Consider the following 27,794-nt stretch of genomic DNA (forward strand, 5'->3'; position numbering starts at 1 on the left):
GCTAAGAGAGGCAGCATTAGTAAAAGCTACATCTATGTACACAGGAATCCTACTTGCACTGTTCATGAGCCCAACTCAGCAGTCTGAAATCTGCTTTAAAATAATGGAACACTTACTTATCTCTTGATTTTCCACAAAGTAGTGGCCCAAAGTAGTACGTCTCTGTGCTCATAACATACTTCTTAAAGATGACCTCATTTGTCTTCATGTCCATCTTCCGCTGAGGAAATACCACTCTGAACACAGGAGAGGAAGAGGTGAGGAGAGGCTGCCTGAACAGAAGTTTGATGCTGCCACGTGATGTTTACATAAACCCAATATTCCCCGCTCAACACGGGATCCGGGCATCTGGAGACAGAGTGACTCTTCTTTGTCCCAGCTCCTTCCCACCACCAGAGAAGACAGTATGAAATGAACTTGAAAAAAAAGACTCCCAGTGGTGTCTTCTATAATGAGGAGCAGTGACAGAGCTGAGTCAGATATTCTGTCCCAGTGCACCCAGCTGAAAACATTCCTGAGAATCCCTATGGAAAACTGGTTCTGGGAGATATGAATTAGCTTCTGAGTCCCTTGGTCTAATATGGCCAGTTGCTCAGCCAGGTGCTTTTCTGTAGTGTAGGAGCTCTACAGTGGTGTTCAGTAGCTTGGAAAAATTTCACCCATGCAGAGTCACACATGGTTTCTATACTACAGGATAGAACTGCTTTAAATTTGCTTAATAGTTAAATAAGCAAACTAATTTGCCAAAGGAAGACTTTTTTCCTCCCCCTTTGCACCCATGATCATTCTCTTTATTGCAGTCTGGGAATCCTGGTAGTATCATGTCCTCCCTGTGGCTCTTGGTCAATATTCAAGACATGGAAGCTGATACGACAAGAGGGGCTGGGGTGCCGCCCCAGCTCCACGTTATGGTAAGAGCCACCTTGTTCAAAGTGCCATGGAGGAAAATGAAAACACATCTGTCAACCTTTTCTTTTAAAATGAAACACACTTACTTCGGGTCTTGGCAAATGTATGGGTAAGTGCAGATGCCTCGGCAGTAAAGCTGGTACTGGCAGCAAGTTCCTAGGATCTCAAAGTTAAAGGTTTGGTCAAAGTTCCCAAACTCATCAGAAGAGAAGTGCACCTGCAACGTTACCTCGCCATTGGCTGGCACGATCCACCGGAAGTGATTCAGTCTGCAAATGACCACACACGTTTGTAAAGTGAGAGTGCTCCCCTCTGGCCAAGAGAAGACAGGAGAGCTGCCTGGAAGTCCTGTCCTGTTGGGGTAGGCATGGTGGCCCCTGGAGCCCCACAGGCAGGACAGCTCTGTTCCCCTCCAGTGCTGTGACAGTCACACCCTCAATGTGGGCTTTGGCCCAGATTCCCCTCCCTGGGTTGCTGGGAGGCCCACCTGGTGAATTTCTCCTGGGAGTGCTGCCCGTTGAAGTCCAGGTCTGTATCTGACAGCTGGGAAATGGTTCCAGCAGGTTCCCCAGAAAGGACCTTCCTGTTTAAGGCCATGTGACGCTTGTCTTTCTGAGTCTCGAAGACTTGGTCTATCTTTTCTTTCATTTTCTGTTTGCCCCCCTTAGATGAGCTGGTCTGCTCCTCTTGAGCCTTAATTAGAAATGAGCATGAGGTCTTAAATATTCACTTTTTGTACACACAAACAGAAGACAGAGATGGCCACATGTCTGTCATCTGGGGAGATGGTGCTGCAGGGTCAGGAAGGCTAGAGCAGGGCAGGGTCTAGTCTTGGGTAGTGACAAGACCAGTGCATTCCTTGGCACCCTAGTACCTCAGAAGGAGGATGAAACCCTAGAAAAAGCTGGAAGCTGGAGGGTGTGCGTGGAACTCAAGTCTTAGCTCCTGGCAGAACCCACAATGGACAGCGGGGCTTGTAGCCTTCTTGGTACCACTAAGCCAGTTATCCCCATCTGCTTGCTGTCTACTTCCTAATACTTTGTTGGCATATACCCCTCATCACCAGCTCTCTCTCCTTCTCTTTATTCTTAGAATTATACATGAAAAGAAAATCTTACTGCTTTGGGAGAGGTAGAGATAAACATGTGTTTAATCTGCTGTGTTTAATAAGAAGTTCCCATTTTTCTAGTGGTATTTTCATGTTTCCTGATCAAAAAAAAATGTTTGCCTTTAATTTATTTATCATTTCCACCATCTTTTAAAAAAGAAAACTTTAAGAGTTGAAGGCCTGGTACAGTAATAACTAGTTTTAACAGTTGCCACTTTTTCTCCTGAGCCATTTGAAGATACCTTGCAGACATGATGACTCCTTGCCTCTAAATACACCTCCTCAAGAAAGGACTTTCTCCTGCAATCCTGCACAATACTGTCATCACACCTAAGAAAATGAACAATAATTCCACACTATCGTTCTGGCACACAGTCTATATTAAAATTTTCCTATTTGTCTCAGGCATGTCTTTTTTTTTTTTTTTTTTGAGATAGAGTCTCGCTTTGTCGCCCAGGCTGGAGTGCAGTGGTGCCATCTCAGCTCACTGCAAGCTCCACCTCCTGGGTTCACGCCATTTTCCTGCCTCAGCCTCCCAAGTAGCTGGGACTACAGGCGCCTGCCACCACGCCCGACTAATTTTGTGTATTTTTAGTAGAGACGGGGTTTCACCATGTTAGCCAGGATGGTCTCGATCTCCTGACCTCGCGATCCACCTGCCTCGGCCTCCCAAAGTGCTGGGATTACAGGCGTGAGCCACCGTGCCTGGCCTCAGGCATGTCTTTATTTATAGACATTTTTTCTCAAATAAGTATTAATCAAAGTTCCTATATTGTGTTTTGTTATGTTTCTTTTTAAATTTTTTATTATTTTTCTATTTTTTATAGGTTATTGGGGTACAGGTGGTATTTGGTTACATGAGTAAGTTTTCTGGTGGCGATTTGTGAGATTTTGGTGCACCCATCACCCGAGCAGTATACACTGCACCCTATTTGTAGTCTTTTATCTCTTGCCCTCTCCCACCCTTCCCCCCAAGTCCCCAAAGTCCATTTATCATTCTTATGCCTTTGTGTCCCCATAGCTTGGCTACCACATATCAGTGAGAACATACGATGTTTCCCATTCCTGAGTTACTTCACTTAGAATAATAGTCTCCAATATCATTCAGGTAGCTGTGAATGCCGTTAATTCATTCCTTCTTACGGCTGAGTAGTATTCCTTTGTGTATATATATACCACAGTTTCTTTATCCACTTGTTGACTGATGGGCATTTGGGATGGTTCCACCATTTTGCAATTGTGAATTGTGCTGCTATAAACATGTGTGTGCAAGTATCTTTTTCGTATAATGGCTTCTTTTCCTCTGGGTAGATACGCAGTATCTAGATCCAGATCTGCTGGATCAAATTGCAGTTCTACTTTTAGTTCTTTAAGGAATGTCCACATTGTTTTCCATAGTGGTTGTACTAGTTTACATTCCCATCAGCAGTGTAGAAGGGTGTTTTTTGATGCACTGCATCCATGCCAACAGCTACTGTTTTTATTTATTGATTTATTTTTTATTTTTTGATTATGGTCATTCTTGCAGGAGTAAGGTGGTATCACATTGTGGTTTTGATTTGCATTTCCCTGATCATTAGTGATGTTGAGCATTTTTTCATATGCTTGTTGGCCATTTGTATATCTTCTTTTGTGAATTGTCTATTCATGTCTTTAGCCCACTTTTTGATGGGATTATTTGTTTTTTTCTTGCTGATTTGTTTCAGTTCATTGTAGATTCTGGATATTAGTCCTTTGTCAGATGTACAGATTGTGAAGATTTTCTCCCACTCTGTAGGTTGTCTGTTTACTCTGCTGACTGTTACCTTTGCCGTGCAAAAGCTCTTTAGTTTAATTAAGTTCCAGCTAATTATCTTTGTTTTTATTGCATTTGCTTTTGGGTTCTTGGTGATGAAATCCTTGCCTAAGCCAATGTCTAGAAGGGTTTTTCCAATGTTATCTTCTAGAATTTTTATAGTTTCAGGTCTTAGATTTAAGTCCTTAATCCATCTTGAGTTGATTTTTGTATAAGGTGAGAGATGAGGATCCAGTTTCATTCTCCTACATGTGGCTAGCCAATTATCCCAGCACTATTTGTTGAAAAGGATGTCCTTTCCCCACTTTATGTTTTTGTTTGCTTTGTCGAAGACCAGTTGGCTGTAAGTATTTGGGTTTCTTTCTAGGTTCTCTATTCTGTTCCATTGGTCTATATGCCTATTTTTATATCAGTAACATGCTGTTTTGGTGACTAAGGCCTTATAGTATAGTTTGAAATCAGGTAGTGTGATGCCTCCAGATTTGTTCTTTTTGCTTAGTCTTGCTTCGGCTATGTGGGCTCTTTTTTGGTTCCATATGAATTTTATAATTTTTTCCTAATTCTGTGAAGAATGCTGGTGGTATTTTGATGGAAATTGCGTTGAATTTGTAGATTGCTTTTGGCAGTATGGTCATTTTCACAATATTGATTCTACCCATCCATGAGCATGAGATGTTTCCATTTGTTTGTGTCATCTATGATTTCCTTCAGCAGTGTTTTGTAGTTTTCCTTGCAGAGGTCTTTCACCTCCTTGGTTAGGTATATTCCTAAGTATTTTATTTGTTTTTTTGCAGCTATTGTAAAAGAGGTTGAGTTATTGATTTGATTCTCTGCTGTGTATAGAAGAGCTACTGATTTGTGTACATCAATTTTGTATCCAGAAACTGCTGAATTCTTTTGTCAGTTCTAGGATCTTTCTAGAGAGTCTTCAGGGTTTTCAAAGTAAATGACCACGTCATCAGCAAACAGTGAGAGTTTGACTTCCTCTTTGCCGATTTGGATACCCTTTATTTCTCTCTCTTGTCTGATTGTTATGGCGAGGATTTCCAGTACAATGTTGAAGAGGAGTGATGAGAGTGGGCATCCTTGTCTTGTTCCAGTCCTTGGAGGGAACACTTTCAACTTTTCCTCATTCAGTATTATGTTGGCTTTGGGTTTGTCACAGATGGCTTTTTTTACATTGAGGTGTGTTCCTTGTGTGCTGATTTTGCTGAGAGTTTTAATCATAAAGGGATGTTGGATTTTGTCAAAGGCTTTTTCTGCATCTATTGAAATGATCATGTGATTTTTGTTTTTAATTCTGTTAATGTGGTATATCACATTTATTGACTTGCATATGTTAAACCATCCCTGAATCCCTGGTATGAAACCCACTTGATCATTGTGGATTAACTTTTTGATATGCTGCTGGATTTGATTAGCTAAATGTTAAGGATTTTGGTTAGCTAAATGTTAAGGATTTTAGCATCTATGTTCATCAGGCATATCGGCCTGCAGTTTTCTTTTTTTGGTTGTGTCCCTTCCTGGTTTTGGAATTAGGGTGATGCTGGCTTCGTAGAATCAATTAGGGAGGGTTCCCTCTTTCTCTATCTTGTGGAATAGTGTCAATAGGATGGGTATCTATTCTTCTTTGAATGTCTGGTAGAATTCTGCTGTGAATCCATCTGGTCCTGGACTTTTTTTTGGTGGTAATTTTTAAATTACCATTTCAATCTCACTGCTTGTTACTGGTCAGTTCAGGGTATCTAGTTCTTCCTGATTTAAGCTAGGAGGGTTGTATTTTTCCAGGAGTTTATCCATCTCTTCCAGGTTTCCTAGTTTGTGAGTGTAAAGGTGTTCATAGTAGCCTTGAATGATCTTTTGTATTTCTGTGATATCAGTTGTAATATCTCCTGTTTGTTTCTTATTGAGGTTATTTGGATTTTTCTCTCTTCTTTTCTTGGTTAATCTTGCTAATGGTCTATCAATTTTATTTATCTTTTCAAAGAACCAGCTTTTTGTTTCATTTATCTTTCGTATTGCTTTTTTTTGTTTGTTTCAATTTCATTTAGTTCTGCTCTGATCTTGGTTATTTTCTTTCTTCTGCTGGGTTTGGGTTTGATTTGTTCTTGTTTCTCTAGTTCCTTGAGGTGTGACCTTAGATTGTCAGTTAGTGCTCTTTCAGTCTTTTTGATGCGGGCATTTAGGGCTATGAACTTTCCGCTTAGCATCACCTTTGCTGTATCCCAGAGATTTTGATAGGTTTTGTCATTCAGTTCTATGAAGTTTTAAATTTCCATCTTGATTTTGTTTTTGACCCAATGATCATTCGGGAGCAGGTTATTTAATTTTCATGTATTTGCATGGCTTTGAAGGTTCCTTCTGGAGTTGATTTCCAGTTTTATTCCACTGTGGTCTGAGAGAGTGCTTGATATAATTTCAATTTTCTTAAATTTATTGAGGCTCATTTTGCGGCCTATCATATGGTCTACCTTAGAGAAAGTTCCATGAACTGTTGAGTAGCATGTGTATTCTGTGGCTGTTGGATGGAATGTTCTGTATGTATCTGTTAAGTCCATTTGTTCCAAGGTATAGTTTAAATTCATGTTTCTTTGTTGACTTTCTGTCTTGATGGCCTGTCTTGTGCTGTCAGTGGAGTACTGAAGTCCCCCACTATTATTGTGTTGCTGTCTATCTCATTTCTTAGGTCTATTAGTAATTGTTTTATAAATTTGGGAGCTCCAGTGTTAGGTGCATCTGTGTTTAGGACTATGGTGTTTTCTGGTTGGACAGGGCTTTTACCATTATATAATGTCCCTCTTTGTCTTTTTAAACTGCTGTTGCTTTAAAGCTCGTTTTGCCTGATATAAGAATAGCTGTCCCTGCTCTCTTTTGGTGTCCATTTGCATGAAAGCCTTTTTCCACCCTTTTACTTTATGTGAGTCCTTATATGTTAGGTGAGTCTCTTGAAGGCAGCAGATAGTTGGTTGGTGAATTCTTATCCATTCTGCAGTTCTGTATCTTTTAAGTAAAGCATTTAGGCATTTACATTCAATGTTAGTATTGAGATGTGAGGTACCATTCCATTAATTGTGCTATTTGTTGCCTGTGTACCTTGGATTTTGCTTTTTTGTTTTTTTTTTAATTGCATTTTTGTTTTATAGGTCCTGTGAGGTTTATGCTTTAAAGAAGTTCTGTTTTGATGTGTTTCCAGGATTTGTTTCAAGATTTAGAGCTCCTTTTAGCAGTTCTTATAATACTGGCTTGGTAGTGGCAAATTCTCTCAGCATTTGTTTGTCTGAAAAAGACTGTATCTTTCCTTCATATACGATGCTTAGTTCTGCTGGATACAAATCTTGGCTGATACTTCTTTTGTTTGAGGAGTCTGAAGATAGGGCCCCAATCCCTTCTATCCTGTAGGGTTTCTGCTGAGAAATCTGCTGTTAATCTGATAGGTTTTCCTTTGTTGATTATGTTGTTTTTGTCTCACAGCTCTTAAGATTCTTTCCTTCGTCTTAACTTTAAATAACCTGATGACAATGTGCCTAGGTGATGATCTTTCTGTGATGAATTTTCCAGGTGTTCTTTGTGCTTCTTGTATTTGGATGTCTAGGTCTCTAGCAAGGCTGGGGAGGTTTTCCTCGATTATTCCCCCAGATATGTTTCCAAACTTTTAGATTTCTCTTCTTCCTCAGGAACACTGATTATTCTTAGGTTTGGTCATTTAACATAATCCCAGACTTCTTGGAGGCTTTGTTCATATTTTCTTATTCTTTTTTCTTTGTCTTTGTTGGATTGGGTTAATTAGAAGACCTTGTCTTTGAGCTCTGAATTTCTTCCTTCTACTTGTTCAATTCTATTGTTGAGACTTTCCAGAGCATTTCGCATTTCTCTAAGTGTGTTCAATATTTCCTGAAGTTTTGATTGTTTTTTATTTATGCTATGTATTTCATTGAATATTTCTCCCTTCACTTCTTCTATCATTTTTTGGATTTCCTGGAACTGGGCTTCACCTTTCTCTGGTTACTCTCTGATTGGCTTAATAACTAACCTCCTGAATTCTTTTTCAGGTAAATCAGGGATTTCTTCTTGGTTTGAATCCATTGCTAGTGAGCTACTGTGATTTTGGGGGGCTACTAAAGGGCCTTGTTTTGTCATATTATCAGAGTTGGTTTTCTGGTTCCTTCTTATTTCAGTAGGCTCTGTCAGAGGGAAAGTCTATGGCTGAAGGCTGTTGTTCAGATTCTTTTGTCCCACAGGGTGTTCCCTTGATGTAGTATGCTCCCCCTTTTCCTATGGATGTGGCTTCCTGAGAGCCGAGCTGTGCTGATGGTTATCTCTCTTCTGGGTCTAGCCACCCAGCAAGTCTACCAGGCTCTGGGCTTGTACGGGGGTTGTCTGCACAGAGTCCTGTGATGTGAAACATCTATCGGTCTCTCAGTCATGGACACCAGCACCTCTTCTGGCGGAGGTGGCAGGGGGGTGAAATGAACTCTGTGAGGATTCTTAGCTTTGGTGGTTTAATGCTCTTATTTCTGTGCTGGTTGGCTTCCTGATGGGAGGTGGCACTTTCCAGAGACCATCAGCTGTGGTAATATGGAGAGGAAGGAACCAGTGGTGGGTAGTGCCCTAGAACTCCCAAGAATATATGCCCTTTGTGTTCAGGTACCAGGGTGGGTAGGGAAGGACCATCAGTTGGGAACAGGGCTAGGCATGTCTGAGCTCAGACTCTCTTTGGGCTGGTCTTGCTGTGGCTGCTGTGGAGGATGGGGGTGAGGTTCCTAGGTCAATGGAGTTATGTACCTAGGAGGATTATGCCTCCCTCTGCTGAGTCGTGCAGGTTGTCAGGGAAGTGGGCAAAAGCCAGCAGTTACAGGCCTCACCCAGCTCCCATGCAATCCAAAGGGCTGGTCTTACTTCCACCATGCCCCCACCAACAGCATTGTGTCTGTTTCCAGGCAGTGGGCAAGCAGGGCTGACAACTTGCCCCAGGCTACCCACCTCCCAGCTGTGAAAGCAAGTATGGCTTTAGTTCTTCCCCTGCCTGTGGAGTCTGCATGCTGGATTTGTGCCCTTCCCAGAGTCCTGGCCAGGAGGCTTCTCGTCCAGTTCAAATTGTTACAAAGTTCAGCTGGAGACTTCCTTCTCCCTGTGGCATTTTCCCTGGGCCTCTGGCTGTCCTCCTGAAAGATCCCTGTGATGCCAGACAGGAATGGCCTGCTTGGGGACCTAGGGAGCTCCCAGGGCCTTTCCTGCTGCTTCCTCTACCCCTGTATTTTGCTCAACTCTCTAAATTCACTCAGCTCCAGGTAAGGTTGGAATCTTCTCCTTTAAACTAGACCTTCAGTTTCCCCAGTTGGGGTGTGTATCCAGGGGCGGAGGATCTTCCTTTCCCACTTCTGCAGTTTGGGCACTCACAGTATTTGGGGTGTCTCCTGGGTCCTGCAGGAGCAGTCTGCTGCTTGCTTCAGAGGGTCTGTGGTTCCCTTCAGGTTTCTTGATTTATTCCTGCAGTTGTTCTGGAGCTAAAATTCACAATGCGAGACTTGCTGCTCTGTCCACCCGAGTTGGAGTTGCATCTAGTCCTGCCTCCTGTCTGCCATGATCTGTTATGTTTCTTTAGTATCTTTCAATCTAGACCCTCCTGCCCCCTCTCCCAATCACACTGCCTTTTTGGAGAGACCAGATTTGTGTTCTTACAAAATACCCCATAGTCTGAATTCTTCTGAGCGTTCTTACGTGCCATTTCTTTTTCTTTTCTTTTTCTCTTTCTCTCTTTTTCCTTCCTTCCTTCCTTGCTTCCTTGCTTCCTTCCTCTGTTTTTCTTTCTTTCTTTCCCCTCTCTCTCTTCCATTCCTTCCGTCTTTCTTTTCTTTCTCTTTTGAGACAGGATCTCACTCTATTGCCCAGGCTGGAGTGCAGTGGTGCCATCTCGACTCACTATAACTCTGACTCCAGGGCTCAAGCGATCCTCCCACCTCAGCCTCCTGAGTAGCTGGGACTACAGGTGCATGCCACCAAGCCCGGCTAATTTTTGTATTTTTTGTAGAGATGGGGTTTCACCATATTTCCAGGGTGGTCTCAAACATCTGGGCTCAAGCAATTTGCCCACCTCAACCTCCCAAAGTGTGGGGATTACAGGCGTGAGCCACAGTGCCCAGTCGGCTGATTTTCAAAATAAGGGGTTGATGGCAAGTTTTTCTTCTTTATCTTTTCAATTTGAAATTTCACCAGGGACTCTCTGCTTGGGTGAGGCATGCCCACCGACGCTACTGATCTCAGATGTTGATTTCCTTCTTACTTGTAAACTGAGGTTTGGGGTAGTCTCTATCCCCAATTTACATGTAAGCAGGACTTACAGGTGAAGTTATGAGCTCTCTTTGCTGATGTGCATGGTTTGTAGAAGGCTGTGTGCAGAGATTCAAATTGTGGGCCACCCTTCTCTGGGAATAAAAAAACCTTCTATAATTTTAAATATACACACTTGCTGCATATTATTGGTCGAATTTATTTTTCTTGTGATTTATTCTATTAATTGCATATATTTTCTTCTATTTCTGCACAACTTTATTTTGATTATTTATATTTTAACCCAGCTGGAATGTATTTTACTGTATTGTGTCACAAACAGTGACTTTACCCCAAACATCCAATCTTCCCATCCTAATTTCTTTAATAATTTATCCTTTCTGCAGTGGCGCATGTCCCCTTAACTTGTGTGTGTTGATTCTTATATTCTTCCACACTGTGCGAATCACCTTAGCTTCAAAACACATTTTTATGTTTTAAAAAAGATTAGATATCTTTTTAAGAGTGCTAGTTTTGCTTATTTTCTTATTGTGGATGTGCTGCAGAGTAACTTGACAAGTTCCCTAAACCCTCCCATGGGGACTGCAAAGGTTGTTAGGTGAGAATCAATCATTGTCAGTTTCCTCTTAGGAGGTAGGACAAGTCAGAGCCAGGGAAGGTGCAGTTCAGGGATGCTCACATGAGGTTTTCAGGTAGGATCCCCAACGAGTCAAGGGAAAATAACCCAGTGAGCAGAACACCTCATGCCAGGCTCCATTTTTGGTCTGGTGGAGGGTGACCTTCTCTCCCTGCCCGCTGAAGTCCTGCCAAGGTTAGGAGAATAAACTGCTCATGTGTTACCTTTGTAGTGTTTGTGGTGGCCAAAAAGTCTGATTCTATTTCCATTTCTTTTTTTTCATCCAGAGATATATCTTCGGATGGTGGGATCACAAATACAAAATGCTCCAGGTCGTCTGTCATGGTCAAAGGTGGCCGCTTCACCGGGTAGGAGACAATTGAGAATAAGGCGGGAGGCGGGATGGGTGGTCCGGAGGAACCCAGACCCAAGATGTCTAGGATCTAAAGGAAAGAAAGGCCCATTGTGAATTTCCTGTGCAAAACCCTATGCCTCTCTTACCACAGCCTTTGTTACACTTTATGGCAATTGTTTAATTGTCTGCCTTTGCAACTGGGCTGTAAACTCCATTAGGATGGTTAGCAGGTGGATATGGCACACAGCCTAGCACATAGCAGGCAATCAATAAATCTCTGTTTAATATGAAGAGGCCAGCTCTTAACGTTCTAATATCTAGAGTACAGAGTTTTTCCATCTATTTTCAGATTCCATGTTAATTTTTCTTTCTGCGTTAAATGTCCCTTCCTTCCAAGGTGAAAGAAAGCTGGGATAGGAGCAAGTCAAATGCAGCAAAGAAAATAATATAGCAAAGGTTCTGGGACTGGGGATGAGAATGGGAATGAAGAGAGAAGTGAAAAATAACCTGAGAGGGAAAACATTTATTCCTCCAGCATTTTCCCATCCTGCTCTCATATATAATGAATGAGCAATTTCCAGAGCAAATGGTTTGAAAATTTAACAGCTACTTCCTGCCTCAGAATAAGCATGTTGCCTCTAGACTAATAGCCATTATCACAACAGTAAAGGTTACAGCCCACCTGAGGGCCCAGCCTGTGGACCACTGGGCCTGTGAGGCCCAGCAAGTAACTAAATATCTTCATGTAATCCTGTGCTTCTCATCCTGTGTGTCAAAGAGCTAAAGGCATTTCCTGACAAATACGCAGCTGAGTTAACTCCCAGGATTTAGAATGTCTATGAGGAAAGGCAAGAATGATTTGTAGCAATTGTTGAATTACCAGAGCCAGGGAGTTCTTCAAGCAGCAGTCTAACCTATGATTTGGAAGGTGGAGAGTATAAAACAAGGCAAGAAGATGTTCTTGTTATAGTCCTTTTTTAAAAAAAAACATTTCCAGGGAAAAAATCACAATTCCTTAGCTAAGGCTGGCCTGAGGTGAAACTGGGAAGGGCGTAGAGCTGATGTTGTGTGTCCCCCAGCAGTCCTTCCCGCCTGTGGTGCCACCCGGGACCACTGTGGCAAGGCTTCTACTGTGGGCCGCGGCACATGGAAGTCACATGGATTGCAGGGATGACTCTGATCCTCCCGTCATCCCTGACCTGCCACATATCCCTCCCCGGCTCTAGTCTCTACTTTTAAAAGTTGACTCACGCCTGTAATCCCAGCACTTTGGGAGGCTGAGGCTGATGATTTAAGGTCAGGAGTTTAAGACCAGCCTGACCAACATGGTGAAACCCTGTCTCTACTAAAGATACAAAAAAATTAGCTGGTTGTGCTGGTGCATGCCTATAGTCCCAGCTACTTAGGAGGCTGAGGCAGGAGAATCACTTGAACACCGGAGGCGGAGGTTGCAGTGAGCTGATATTGTGCCACTGCACTCCAGCCTGGGCAAGAGTGAGACTCCATCTCAAAAAAAAAAAAAGAAAAAAAGTTGCATCTAGTTTGTCATGAACGAAACCAGAGGGCAGCAAACGGTGGTGCCCTGGCTGAACCTGGCCTGCTACTTTTTCTAAATAAACTTGAATTGGAACACGGCCACGCCCATTCATTTACATGTTGCTGGTGGTCACTTTTACCCTCTGAAGGCCGAGTGGAGTAGTTTTGATAGAAGTGGTATCACCCGCAGCCTAAAATGCTTACTTTCTGGTCCTTTACAGAAAAAACCTGTCCCTGGAGAAAAGGCTATAATAAGCCTCTCCTCCAAACTGCTAGCAAAGGTGGCTTTTGGATACACAATACTTTTGTTTATAGGAACGAAGAGCTGTCTTATAGGATAATTTCTGTCACTGTGGGAGGTCTGTGGGAAGATTTTGGAGTGGATGGGTCTCCTGCTTCACCCCAAAGCCTCACCTGCCTTGCCATTCTGTAGCATCCATATTATCAATATTAAAAATCAACCATTACAGGTGGCTTCCCATAAGGTTGGATGGACTAATTTAGATGTGTGACATTTCCTATGAATTTTCTCTTGCCAAGTAGAAAAGGTCCTTTAGTCATTATTGTCTTAATTCCAAGGGGGCATCAGAGATGAATGCAGTTGAGGGGATATGGGTTTCAGGTAGGGAGAAGCACCCCTGATGATCTTAGCACAGCGCCTGCTGCCTGACTTGAGACTTCCCCACCCTGGAGGAGAGTCCATACCTGCTCTCCTTTGGGAAGCTTGTCGCTCTCTAGGGCCTGCTTCCAGCTCAAGCCTTCAAAGTCTGGTGTCTGGATGTTAAGGAAGGGTACGCCCAGGTCCTTCTCCTTCTTCCCTTCGTGGTCCTCCTCCCCTTCCCCCTCCCAGTCGCTCCGCTCCTCCAGGGCCCGCAGCTTCTCCAGGCGCTCCCGCTCCGCCTTCTCCCTCTCCAGGCGCTCCTTCTCCGTGCGCTCCTTCTCCAGGCGCTCTCTCTCCCGGTCCTTGCGGCCCCTGCGCCCACCCGAGGGGACCTGGCGCTGGTCGTCGGGCTCATGGGGCGCTTCCTCCATCCCTGCAGGAGGCAGCTGGACTCCTTGCTTCCGGTCCCAGTACATGAGGATGTTCTGGACATCCTTCAGTGTCAATTCATAGGCCTTAAACTTCTGGGCCAGTTGCTTGTCAGGGTCCTTTGAGATGTCCCTTTCACTGTCCTCTTGGTCCTGGACAAGAGGAAGCCCATGCATGCTGACATCGCCCATGTTCCTTTTCTTCTTATTTAGCTCTTCCTTCTCAGACATTGCTTGTTCCCTAACAGATATTTTCCTTTCGATCGTCTCCATCTTGACATCCACTTTGGTGAGCAGAGGAACCTAGAAGGCATGACACAGAAAAGATGCGTCAAACAGTTTTTTACGGGGTAGTAAATTGCATAAGGAGGAGCAAAAGGACATTTTGTCTCATGAGAAGGTCTCCGAGGATCTGGGCACCTCCCCTGCACGCTAAGGTTGTGCCTGGGAATCATCTTGGGGGTTTTAATCTAAATATCTATTCCATGGTCCTTCTCTGTTTGAGATCTGGCTGGGTCCTGGCATTGTGCATTTTGGAAAAGGTGCAGAGTGACTTTGATGTGTACTCCCGGTTGAGAGCTGCTGTTCTGCAGGATCAAGGGGAAAAGACTAGCAGATGCAAGCCATATGCACCTGCCTCAGGTGCCCTGGGATAGGCCACAGCGTGTAGTGGTCCAATCCCAGCTGCACTGCTTGGTAGCTGTGACCCTGGGAGAGGACTCAGCCTCTCTCTGCCTCATCTGTATAACGGAGATAGCAATATTAATATCTACTCCAGAGGACTCCTGAAGATTAAATGTGTGAATGCATGTAAAAAGCTTACAACAGTGCCTTTTCAGTTATTAAAACCACACACGTACTGTATACAATGGATATTGTTGGGAACAAATGGGGGTTTAGAATTTGGCTGCACCTCAGGCTTTTAAAATATGTATTTATTTAATGCTCTGGGCATAGAGAAACCAACTTTATTCTTTTTCTTACTGCACTTTTAAACTTGTTTTGTGGACTCTGATTTTCTCCTCCCCTGGATGAAATCCTCGGGTAGGCTCCATCGTTTTTTGGGTCATTATTTGATGATATTATGCAAAGTCCACTCCAGTCTAGTGACTGCTATCTGCAGTGCAGCCAGTGTCTCCCTTCCCAGGTCTAGCTCTCGTCCTCTCTAAGTTCAGGCCAGCATCAGACTTGGAGACATGAACGACCAGGGGCTGGCTTTTCCCCTCATCTTGCTGCCCTTCCTCCTTCTTTGCTTCTCCATCTCCAACACAGCCTGGGGAGGCAGCAACACTGCAGGCTGGCACGGTGCCTCATGTGGGGGAGGCAGGGACTTGGCTCCTATTCCTTCACGCTCTGCCAAGACACCTGGGTTTGCACGGAAGATGGGGCCCAGTGAGGGAAGGACTTGTACTTGCAAGACTGTGGGAGCCCAGCGTAGAGCAGCTGGAGGCTAACAGTAAACTATGAAGAATATGGACAATTTTAACAACATGATTAATGGACTTGGGCAAATAGATGCAGAAAGAAAATACACACACTATTCAAACACACATGGAACATTTACAGAAACCAGTCACCGATGAGGCCACAGATGCAAAAGATCAATATGACATAGAGCATGTACTCTGCAGATAGTAATAAAAATCAGGACTAAAAAGAGAAGGCAAAATGAAGCTGTTCATTTGGAAATTAGAAAATATACTTGGAAATAATTCATGGATTAAAGAAGCAGCCATAAAGGAGAGTAGAAAATATTTAGAATTGAATAATGAAAACACTGAATATCAACAATTGAGGACTATATCTAAAACAATGTTTGGAAGTTTATATGTCTTTAAATGCTTTTATAACCTATTTTTTTTTTTTTTTTTTACACAAGCTGGAGTGTAGTGGTATGATCACAGCTTACTGTGGCCTCAATTTTCTGGGCTCGGTAATTCTCCCACCTCAGCCTCCCAAGTAGCTTGGGACTACAGGCATGCGCCACCGTGCCTGGCTAATTTTTAATTTTTTTGTAGAGACACAGTTTTGCCATGTTGCCCAGGCTGGTCTTGAACCCCCGAGTTCAAGTGATCTGCCTGTCTCAGCCTCCCAAAGTGTTGGGATTACAGGCATGAGCCACTATACCTGGCCCCTTTTATAACTTTTCATAAATTGCAAAAGAAAAACGATCGAAAATTAATAAGATAAGCATCACTTCAAGAAGTTAGAAAAAGAACGGAATAATAACACAAATAAAGTAGAAAGAAGGGGCCAGGCACGGTGGCTTACACCTGTAATCCCAGCACTTTGGGAGGCCGAGGTGGGCAGATCACCTGAGGTCAGGAGTTCTAGACCAGCCTGGCCAACATGACGAAAGCCCATTTCTACTAAAAACACAAAAATTAGCCAGGCATGGTGGTGGGCACCTGTAATCTCAGCTACTTGGGAGGGTGAGGCAGGAGAATTGCTTGAACCCGGGAGGTGGAGGTTGCAGTAAGCTGAGATTGCACCATTGCACTCCAGCCTGGGCAACAAGAGTGAAACTCCATCTCCAAAAAGAAAGAAGGATATTATTAAAAAATAAGAACAGGCCAGGTGTGGTGGCTCAAGCCTGTAATCCCAGCACTTTGGGAGGCCGAGGTGGGCGGATCACGAGGTCAGGAGATCTAGACCATCCTGGCTAACATGGTGAAACCCCGTCTCTACTAAAAAATACAAAAAAAAAAAAAAAATTAGCTGGGTGTGGTGGCAGGTGCCTGTAGTCCCAGCTACTCGGGAGGCTGAAGCAGGAGAATGGCATGAACCCGGGAGGCGGAGCTTGCAGTGAGCCGAGATCATGCCACTGCACTCCGGCCTGGGCGACAGAGCAAGACTCTGTCTCAAAAAAAAAAAAAAAAGAACAGAAACTAATGAAACAGAAAACATAAAATGAAGATAATCCACAAAGGCAAAAGTTGTTTCTTTGGAAAGAGAATAAAAATGACAAACTTCTAGTAAGGTTGATCGAGGAAAAACAAAGAGAAAGGTACAAATAAACAACATGTGAAATGTCCGAGAGGACATAATAGAAATAATACAAGAATAACAGAAATAATGGAAGAGGTTAAAAAGATAGTAAGACAAAACCATTAATTTCCTCATGCCAATAAATGTGAAAATCTGACAAAAAATTAATACTTTTTCAGAAAATCATGAATGACCAAATTAACTCGGAAAGCAAAAGGTAAAAGCTGAATAAACATTTAAGCCCCAAACAAACTGATTCAATAATGTAATATGTAACCCACTGTGTGGTCCTACCAAAGAAGAAAAAGAAATACAATCATGTCAATGGATGCAGAAAAATCACTTGATAAAATTCCACACCCACAAGTAGAAAATCTTTACAAAACATTTTGAAAACCTATGTGTCTGAAAGCACTGGAGAGCCACAAAGGCAGTCATGAGTTGCAGGCTAAGATCTGGGAGAGGAGAGAAATACAGAGAAGTGGGCCCAGAATTTGGGGCTGCTCTTCCCTCAAGGGTATTTGTAGCTGACAGTGTGGTTGAGAAGCTGAGCAAAACTTCTGACAGACTCATGGGGCTGGGGTTCAAAAATTAAGACTCCAGGCCTGCCAAGGAAAAGAGGTCCTGGTAAATCCCCTGGCCTTTGGGTTAGGTCTCCGAAAGGCTCCATATTAGGAATAAGGGTCAACCTGTCCTTTGCAGGGACATGGATGGAGCTGGAAGGCTATTATCCTGAGCAAACTAATGCAGGAACAGAAAACCAAATATTACGTGTTCTCCCTTGTAAGTGGGAGCTGAATGATGAGGACACATGGACACATGGGTCAGGGGACAATACACACTGTGGTCTGCAGGGGTTGGGGGGCAGGACGAGGGAGAGCATCAGGAAGAATAGTTAATAAACGCTGGGCTTAACATCTAGGTGATGGGATGATCTGTGCAGCAAACCACGGCGGCACACGTTTACCTATGTAACAAACCTGCACATCCTGCACGTGTACCCCCGTACTTAAAATAACAGTGGAAAAAAGAAAAAGAAAAAGAAAAAAAAAGGTCCACCTGAAATAGCCCCGCCCTCCTAGGGACTGAAGCTCAGTTTAAAATGATCTCAGTCCTGATTGAGTCAAGGTTTCTAGTGCTCCTAGCCTAGCTGACTGCCAGCATCAAACAGTGATTCTCTCTGGAGGGAGACAACATCTTCCAGAGCCTCAAAACGTTTTTTCTGTTCAATATCTGGCCCTTGATAAAAACCTGGGGTGGGCATGGTGGCTCATGCCTGTAATCCCAGCAGTTTGGGAGGCTGAGATGGGAGGATTGCTTGAGGCCAGCAGTCCTAGACCAGCCTGGGCAAGCAAGACCCCTATCTTTAAAAAAACACTTGGCATCTTTCTACATATGGCTAGCCAGTTTTCCCAGCACCGTTTATTAAATAGGGAATCCTTTCCCCATTGCTTGTTTTTCTCAGGTTTGTCAACTGGATCCCTTCCTTACACCTTATACAAAAATCAATTCAAGATGGATTAAAGACTTCAATGTTAGACCTAAAACCATAAAAACCCTAGAAAAAAACCTAGGCAGTACCATTCAGGACACAGGCATGGGCAAGGGCTTCATGTCTAAAACACCAAAAGCAATGGCAACAAAAGCCACAATTGACAAATGGGATCTAATTAAACTAAAGAGCTTCTGCACAGCAAAAGAAACTACCATCAGAGTGAACAGGCAGCCTACAAAATGGGAGAAAATTTTCGCAACCTACTCATCTGACAAAGGGCTAATATCCAAAATCTACAATGAACTCAAACAAATTTACAAGAAAAAAAAAACAACCCCATAAAAAGTGGGCAAAGGACATGAACGACACTTCTCAAAAGAAGACATTTATGCAGCCAAAAAACACATGAAAAAATGCTCACCATCACTGGCCATCAGAGAAATGCAAATCAAAACCACAATGAGATATCATCTCACACCAGTTAGAATGGCAATCATTAAAAAGTCAGGAAACAACAGGTGCTGGAGAGGATGTGGAGAAATAGGAACACTTTTACACTGTTGGTGGGACTGTAAACTAGTTCAACCATTGTGGAAGTCAGTGTGGCGATTCCTCAGGGATCTAGAACTAGAAATACCATTTGACCCAGCCATCCCATTACTGGGTATATACCCAAAGGACTATAAATCATACTGCTATAAAGACACATGCATACGTATGTTTATTGCGGCACTATTCACAATAGCAAAGACTTGGAACCAACCCAAATGTCCAACAATGATAGACTGGATTAAGAAAATGTGGCACATATACACCATGGAATACTATGCAGCCATAAAAAATGATGAGTTCATGTCCTTTGTAGGGACATGGGTGAAACTGGAAATCATCATTCTCAGTAAACTATTGCAAGGACAAAAAACCAAACACCGCATGTTCTCACTCATAGGTGGGAATTGAACAATGAGAACACATGGACACAGGAAGGGGAACCTCACACTCTGGGGACTGTTGTGGGGTGGGGGGAGAGGGGAGGGATAGCATTAGGAGATATACCTAATGCTAAATGACGAGTTAATGGGTGCAGCACACCAGCATGGCACAGGTATACATATGTAACTAACCTGCACATTGTACACATGTACCCTAAAACTTAAAGTATAATAATAAAAAAAAATACTTGGCATCTAAAGAGACAAAACCATGTGACCATAAAGCAAGAGCAAAAGACAGACAGGAGACCAGACTGCTGGGGATCTATGCATGGCACTATAAGACAAGGACTTTAAAACATATTTAATATGCTGAGGGAATTAAGACACAATTGAGAAGTGAGAATTTTAAAGAGAACTGGAAATAGTAAGAAAAGAATTAATGGCTTTTTAATGCAATAACAAAATGAAAAACTGAAAGGAAGTTTGAATAGCAGGTTAGACCTCACTGAAAAAAAGACAGTGAACTAGACCATATGTCAGAAGAAAATATTCAGTATAAAGAGAGGACAAAAGTATGTAGAACAAAGAAAAAGCACAATGGACATGTATTACTGTGAAAGGTTTGCAAAAAGGCCTAGCACATTTATGATTGGAATCCTAGACGGAGAGGAGAGAAAGAATGGAGAAGAAATCTGGAAGAGTTAGTGGCTAATGGTTCCCACCCCACATATTCAAGAATCACTATAAACCCCAAGTAGGATAAAATACAAAGAAAACCACACCTAGGCAAATCATAGTAAATTACTGAATGAAGACTCGACATCTTAAAGGTGTTGAGACCTTAAAAACAAAGAGAAACATCTTAAAGGCAGTTAGAGTCAGAATGAGGTAGGAGGCGGGGCTCAGACACTGGACCAGATTGAGGACTCGCTAAAACAGGGTGGGGGTGTAAACAGCTTTCCAATCAGACATGCCCACCAGTGTGCCATGTCAATATATCATTGCCATGGCAACACCCAGGAGTTACCACCCCTTTCACGGCAATGACTCAATGACCCAAAAGACCTCTTCCCTAGAAATTTCTGCTATACTGCCCCTTCATCTGCATGCAATTACAGTCGTATAAATACGACTGTAAACTGTCCTGGGCTGCTACTCTCTGCCTACAGGGTAGCCCTGCTGGGCAGGAGCAGTCAAAGTGCTGGGCAGGAGCAGTCACAGAACGGTCACACTGCCTCTTCAATAAAGCTGTTTCCTTCCACCTCCAGCTTGCCCTTGAATACTTTCCTGGGCAAAGCCAAGAACCCTCCAGGCTAAGCCCCACTGTGGGGCTCACCTGCCCTGCATCAAGGCTAACACAGAAGGAGCACAATCATGCTGACAGCCGACATCTCAACAGCCACATGGAAGACAAAGATAGAAAAATAATATCATCAAAGTGCTGAAGAAAAATGGCTGGCAACCTAGAGGCCTGCCTAGAAAAAAACACCCTTGAAACATCAAGGTGAAGTAAAGACATTTCTGACAAGCAAAACTTGAGTAATTTGTTGCCAAAGAACCTGTACCTAAAACAAACAAACAAACAAACAAAAACAAACACCCAGGAATGTTCTTTAGGTAAAAGAAAACAGACACAAGAGATGTAGAAAGGAGTTAAAGAGTGTTTAGGAGGGTGCTGAGAAATGCACATTGATAAATATTGATAAATGGGCATTTAGGTAAAAATAAATGCAAATTGATTGTTTTAATCAATAATAATGTTTGTGCATTAAAAAATATATAGTGAGAATTCAAATACATAACTACATTAGCATATAATTTAGAAGAGGGTAGCACTTTGGGAGGCCGAGGCGGGTGGACTGCTTGAGCCCGGGAGTTTGAGAACAGCTTGGGCAACGTGGCAAAACCACATTTCTACAAAAAAATTAGCCAGACGTGGTGGTGCACGCCTGCAGTCCCAGCTACTCGGGAGGCTGAGGTGGGAGGATCACCTGAGCCTGGGGGAGATCAAGGCTGCAGTGAGTGGTGATCACGCCAAGCACTCCAGCACCTGGATGATGGAGTCAGACCCTGCCTAAAAAAAAAACAAAAAACAAAAAACAGGGTCAATGGGTCCATGTGGTTAAATGAGGTTAAATCATTCTAAGACTCTTGCATCTTCAACAGAAACACTTGAAGGTGATGGCTGAGGAAAATAAGACTCTTTCTAGTCTATTAACACACTATTTAGTCAAGTGATTACATGGATCAAATTTCCACTAGGCTTTGTTCAATTGTACTTTAGTAAATAACAGCCAATACAAAAGAAACCATTGATCCAAAATATAAACATAAAGGTAAACTTTCTTTTTAAGGAATAACATTTGGGAGAAATTTGCTTTTATAGATTTGGAGTAAGAAATGATGGCTGGCAAGGGCTTATTTGAGGGAGGAAAGCAAATTGAGACGGATGGAATTGGGTTTAAGATTGAGCTGGAGGATAGAGAGGAAGATTTTTGACAGAAAAGAGAAAGAAGAAGGAAGCAAAGGAAAGTTCAAAGTAGAAACAAGGACGATGGCCAGATGCAAGGCTTTCTTCTTCTTCAGTGAGAAATCATCATCCATTTGTTTAAAACAGGATTATTTTTGTTGGGCGCGGTGGCTCATGCCTGTAATCCCAGCACTTTGGGAGGCCAAGGCAGGTGGATCACCTGAAGTCAGGAGTTTGAGACCAGGCTGATCAACGTGGTGAAACCTTGTCTCTACTAAAAATACAAAAATTAGCTGGGCGTGGTGGTGCATGCCTGTAATCCCAGCTACTCGGGAGGCTGAGGCAGGAGAATAGCTTGAACCTGGGAGGTAGAGGTTGCAGTGAGCAGAGATTGTGCCATTGCACCCCAGCCTGGGCGACAAGAGTGAAACTCCATCTGAAGAAACAAAACAAAACAACAACAACAACAACAACAACGTGGATCAGATTTAGTTGAAGTGCACTTTTTTGGTTAGATTTCTGAAACAAAAATTTTAAGAGATAACAGGCTTTTCAAGAGGACAGAGAAGACTGGAGCAGGAAGGGAACTTAGAGATCATCTAGGGATGAGATAAGGAAACTTTGGCCCAGAGGGTATATGACAAATTCATAGCTTCACAGATTAGTCTTTGAGTTTCCAGACTGACAGGTGTATTTCTCACTTCCTTTCCTGTCTCCCATTATAGCTGGTCCTGTGACGTTTTTTTCTTTTCCAACATCCCTTTATTTTCCCATCCTTGATTCTTGCTCTGTGCAATACCTCTTCCTCCAGGAGCAAGCAGATTCAGAACTGACCGGTCACAGAATGGCATCCCCCTGGCCAAGGGGACTGGTTCAGAGCAGGCGCATGGCACTCTCCAGTGAGAGTGAAAGCCAGCACTGTGGCCAAAATGGTGTTTAACGAAGCATTCCTTTCCAGCTGGGTTTGGATTTAGGCGAATCTAAGCCAGAACTTTCGGGGGCTCTCATGTGGAGGGCATCAGTCAGAGACTGGAACCAGCACAGGTGAGCCAAGAGATGCAGGCAAAGAACTCTGCATGGGGGTTTATGGTTCTCATGCGTGGGAATGAACAACCAGCAAACTGATTGTCCCATACATAACAGCTACAGACTGAATGAAATAGAAACATAACTCCCTGAGAGCTCTAGAGACTAAAAACAAATTAGGCAGTTTTTAAAGGGGCTGTTGAAACTCGGAATAAGAGAGTTGCATAAAGTAAGTCCTCTTCCTCCTTTTTGGTGGCTTTACACTGAAGATAGTCATGGCAGTGGTAGTGGCTGGTGGCCACATCACAATAGAAAAAACCACCAACCGGGCTGGGCACAGTGGCTCACGCCTGTAATCCCAGCACTTTCAGAGGCCGAGGTGGGAGGGTCACCTGAGGTCAGGAGTTCCACACCATCCTGGCCAACATGGTGAAACCCCATCTCTACTAAAAATACAAAAATTAGCCGGGCATGGTGGCACACGTCTGCAGTCCCAGCTACTTGGGAGGCTGAGGCAGGAGAATGGCTTGAACCTGGGAGGCGGAGGTTGCAGTGAGCCAAGATTGCACCACTGCACTCCAGCCTAGGCGACTGAGTGAGACTCTGTCTCAAAAGAAAAAAAAAAGAAAAACCCACCAACCTTCATTCTAGAGGAGCCACAGAAAGAAGTCCTGGAGCATTCAGAGCCTCCAGAGAGTGAAGGGGAAACCCCAGAAAGGAGAGAGAGCCAAAGAAGAGGAACCCCGCATTTTCTGTATAAGCAGCCTAAATCTCTGGCTGGCTGACTCTTGAACTATGTGTGTGTGGGGCAAACTGGAAGCAATTTGTAATTAAGGTCTAAAGAATGGAACTGACATCTTAGTCACTGACCACTGCAGATGCAAAAGACCAAAACTTGATCCAACCAAGCTTAATTGTCTGTTAAACCTAAAATATCAACATTCTTTGGAGAATTATAATACAATACAGAGTCTGAAACATAACATTAAAAAATTCCAGGATGTGATACAAAATTACTTGTCATATGAAGAGTCAGGAAACTGTGACAAATTCTCAAAGGAAAAGACAGTCAACTATGCCAACCCTGAGATGACTCAGATGGAGGAACTGTCAGACAAGAACTATATGCAGCTATTATAACTATGATCAGTAAGGCAGAAGGAAATCCAAGCAGATAAATTGAAAAATTTAAAAAGAACCAAGTGGAAATTTTAGAAGTGAAAAATACAGTATCTGAAATAAGAATTCAGGAAGGAACAAGCCATGAATTTTCATACACGTGAGCAAATAAATTTTTTTTAACGTTTTTTGAATTGGGTTTTCTGTCTCTCTTTCTTCTGTTTTTTTTTTTTTTTTTTAATACAGGGTCTTGCTGTGTTGTCCAGGCTGGATTCAAATTCCTGAGCTCATGCAATCCTCCTGTTTCAGCCTCCTGAGTGGCTGGGACTACAGGTGCACACCACCACAGATGGCCTGAATTGAGTCTTCTATTTCTTGCAGTTTAAAGATTCCTGACAATATATCCACTTGAGACTGTGCTTTTGCTAATGTTAGTGTTGGCTGCTAGGCAACTGCTTAGAGCCTTGCTACTCAGAGTGTGACCCAAGAGCCAGCAGCATGAATGTGACCTGGGACTTGTTAGAAATATAGTCTCATGCCCCAGCCCAGACCTACGGAATCGGAACCTCTCTGCACATTAACAGGATCCCTAGGTGATTTGCATGCATATTCAGATTTGAAAAGCTGATATAGAGAAAATCAGAATCACCAGCAGATTTCATTTTATAGGATAAACAGTTAAAGAGCAGTAGGCTATTAGATGGAAGGAAATCTTCCGATTAGAAAGGTAAAAACAGGCTGGGTGTGGTGGATCATGCCTGTAATCCCAGCACTTTGGGAGGCCAAGATGGATGGATCACTTGAGGTCAGGAGTTCAAGACCAGCCTGGCCAATATGGTGAAATCCTGTCTCTACAAAAAATACTAAAATTAGCCAGGCATGGTGGTGGGTGCCTATAATCCCAGCTACTTGGGAAGCTGAGACAGGAGAAGCGCTTGAACCCAGGAGGTGGAGGTTGCGGCCGACATCCCACCACTGCACTGTAGCCTGGGCGACAGAGCGAGACTTGTACCAAAAAAAAAAAAAAAAAAAAGGTAAAAACAATCCACAAAATAAAAAAAAAAAATGATTGGCCAGGCGCAGTGGCTCACACCTGTAATCCCAGCACTTCGGGAGGCTGAGGTGGGTGGATCACCTGAGGTCAGGAGTTCAAGGCCAGCCTAGCCAACATGGTGAAAGCCTGTCTCTACTAAAAATATAAAAATTAGCCGAGTGTGGTGGCAGGCGCCTGTAATCCCAGCTACCCGGGACGCTGAGGCAGGAGAATCACTTGAACATGGGAAGCGGAGGTTGCAGTGAGCCGAGATCAAGCCACTGCATTCCAGCTTAGACGACAGAGCAAGATTCTGTCTCAAAAAATAAAGAAATAAAAAATAAACAAAAACATATCCACACATAAAACAAATATTTTTGAGCACCTTTCTGCCAGGTGGGAGACTCATTAAGTGATCAAAACAGACAAAAGCCTCAGCCTTCATGAGGCTTATATTTTGCAGGGGCAGGTAGGCAGACAAAATCACATAAAAATCTATGGTATGTGAGATGGTGATGAGTGCTAAGAAGACAGGGAAGGGGATAAGAAGTGGGGTTTTTTTTTTTGTTGTTGGTTTTCGTTTGTTTGTTTTGTTTTTGCTTTTGTCTTATTCAATTTTAAATAGAGTGGCCAGGGAAGGCCTTGCTGGGATGTTTAAATAAAATCCTGAAGAGGAGTTCAGTGGCCAACCAGCATGTTTTTTTTTTAAAGGTTCACCTCATTAACAATTCAAGAAATGCAAATCCAAGCAAAAAAAATATTCAGTTGTTCACCCATCGAATCTAATCAGCAAGGATTAAAAGGAATGATAAAACCTATAGCCTGTGAGGTCAGGGGTAAAATACACACCTTTCAACCCTGGAATGACATGTTTAGAAATGTATCCTAAGGAAGTAAGCATGGATATGTGCAAAGATTCCGCTCTAAGTGAGACACTTTTGGTCTCTCCACTATGATTTCCTTCCATGGATATTAAACTAATTTGGCAACAAGCAAGAAAAACAGAAAAATACACTTTATGTTTCTGCAAACTGTGTCCTCTTCCCCATCCTGTTTCCAGAACCAGAAAACCAGGGGGTGTGATGATGGAATTACCATGTAGCTACACAGTACCACAGCAAAGACGGGTGAGACAGGGGAAGAAAGGAGAGCCCTAGTCTGGGACGGGCTTGAGAACAATTTAGGAGGGGGACTCCCTCACAGGGCTCCTGGTTGGTCATGGGGTGAAGGTGCAGAAGTGACAGGGTCAGGGTGACTCTGGGATTTGGGCCTGGGAGCTGAAAGAAGGGTTGGGGAGGAATATAGGGCCAGGAAGAGGTCTGGAAGAAAGGCAGCATAGATGATGAGCTTGGTGTGGGCCGAGTTGAGTTACCAGTGTCCGAGGGACAACCTGAAGAAGTGTCAGGAGCCATGGATGGACTAAGGGCTTGGGAGGCAGTGCAAGAACCAGGAAAAGGAGTGCCTGCTTTGGAGTTGGACAAATTGGGCCTGCCCCCACCGCCTTCTGGCCATGTGACCTTGGGTGCATCACTTAACTGTGCTGCATTCCAGCTTCCTCATCTCCAAAATGATGGTGATGATTATATCTCCCTCAGCGGGTGTTGTGGAGACTGGAGGTAGATGGTGATGGGATCTATTCACAGTTCCCAGCAGGGAGTGTCACATAGCAGGAATTCAGCACACAGTAGCTATTAGTTGTTAAAACATTGGTTTAGCTCTTTTTCATGTGGCTCCTGCCTTTCTCTCCTCCCTCTTTTGGGCTGTCCCTCTGCCTGGAATGCCCTTCACTTCGCTTTGGAATTTGCAAGCTTTTCCTGACTCCCCTCCTCTCTTCCTCCAACCCATTATGTATGATCAGGTAGCACTGAAGTCACGCATGGGATGGGGGTCAGCCTTAGACCAAGCAGGAAGAGACAAAGGCTGACGCTGGAAACCTGCAGAGTGACTAAGGATGGATGGAGACGGGTCCAGAAAGAAGCCAGGGAGAAGGAAGAAAGCCAGAAAGGGCGGCCCAGGATGCTAGGAAAGAAGAGCGATCCAAGGAGGGTACGATCCACAGTGTGAAGCTCATGGAGGAGGACGTCAAGCAAGTCAAGCCTAACCCATGCCCATTAGATCTGGAAATGGAGAGGCTGGAGCCTTGGATTCGAGGGAGTGGTGGAGACAGGAATCAGTAGGAAAGGGGGAGGCAGAAATGAGGGGTGATGAGGCAAAGCCAGCAAGTGGAGACAAGCATGAAGGGAAGGAGAGAAATGGGGTGCTCGTCGGGGGCACCAGGGTTGAAGAAAACTTTTTTTTTTTTTCATTTTAAAGGTGGGTGATTCTTGAGAACATCTTCAAAGCCTGTGAGAAGAGCTGAAGCCAGAGCAGAGAGGAAAACAGGTGTGCTGACAGTCCAAGACATAGAGCAATCCTTTTGATGAGGAAGCAGGAAGGTCTTTAGTCATTCCCTTTCACCTTGGCACTCCCCCTGGAATTTTCTTTCACTTCCTGAGAATGCATCTAGTCTCAGCAGTTTTTCTTCAGCTTAAGTGTTTTCAGACCAGGCAAGCGCATTAGTCCAACAGTCTCAAGAAGTCCCCCTAGGGAACATGATTGATTGTGTTTTGTACTAAGCTCAAGTGATACACAAGCCTGTCTCCAAATGGATGACTGTCATAAGGTCCTTATCACCTCCATCCAAGGTCAACAGAGCACATACAAAAGTACCTGCCCTGAATCTGGTAGTGGGGTCTGGGGTCGGGGGCTGGGGGTGGGTGGTCAGGTGACAGCAACTTGAACTGAGACTAAAATAGGAAAATCCACATGCTCCTACTTAAAACAGATTCCAGATGGAGACACCAATGATGGAGTCAGTGGGTATAATTTGAGGTTAATTGTGGTGCAAATAGTCTTTCTTTTAATGATGAATGAAATGTTGTCTTTTAAAAGCAAGCTTGGTAAGATAACTTCTGCATAGATTATCCTGAACTTATGCCACATAAGAAATTGACTTTGTTTAATGGCAAAAATAATGGCTGAAACACACAGGTACACAAATTCTCCCTGCTGGCTTCATGTACAAAATCACCGGGGAGAGGCAGGGATCAGTC

General features: G+C 43.4%; 1 protein-coding gene across 1 annotated transcript in view; it reads right to left on the minus strand.

Moving 5' to 3' along the window:
- The window catches only part of HYDIN (HYDIN axonemal central pair apparatus protein), a 421,455-nt gene that overhangs the window by 97,751 nt on the left and 295,910 nt on the right, over positions 1 to 27,794 (minus strand). Inside the window, exons 46-50 of the mRNA XM_055366388.2 lie at positions 13,313 to 13,939; positions 10,941 to 11,159; positions 1,397 to 1,602; positions 996 to 1,178; positions 117 to 236 (exon numbers count right to left, since the gene is read on the minus strand). Of these exons, the coding sequence (XP_055222363.2) occupies positions 117 to 236; positions 996 to 1,178; positions 1,397 to 1,602; positions 10,941 to 11,159; positions 13,313 to 13,939 (1,355 nt within the window). The remainder of the gene's footprint in view (positions 1 to 116; positions 237 to 995; positions 1,179 to 1,396; positions 1,603 to 10,940; positions 11,160 to 13,312; positions 13,940 to 27,794) is intronic.

This window comes from Gorilla gorilla, chromosome 18 (assembly GCF_029281585.2).
Source record: "Gorilla gorilla gorilla isolate KB3781 chromosome 18, NHGRI_mGorGor1-v2.1_pri, whole genome shotgun sequence".
NCBI classification, from domain to species: domain Eukaryota; kingdom Metazoa; phylum Chordata; class Mammalia; order Primates; family Hominidae; genus Gorilla; species Gorilla gorilla.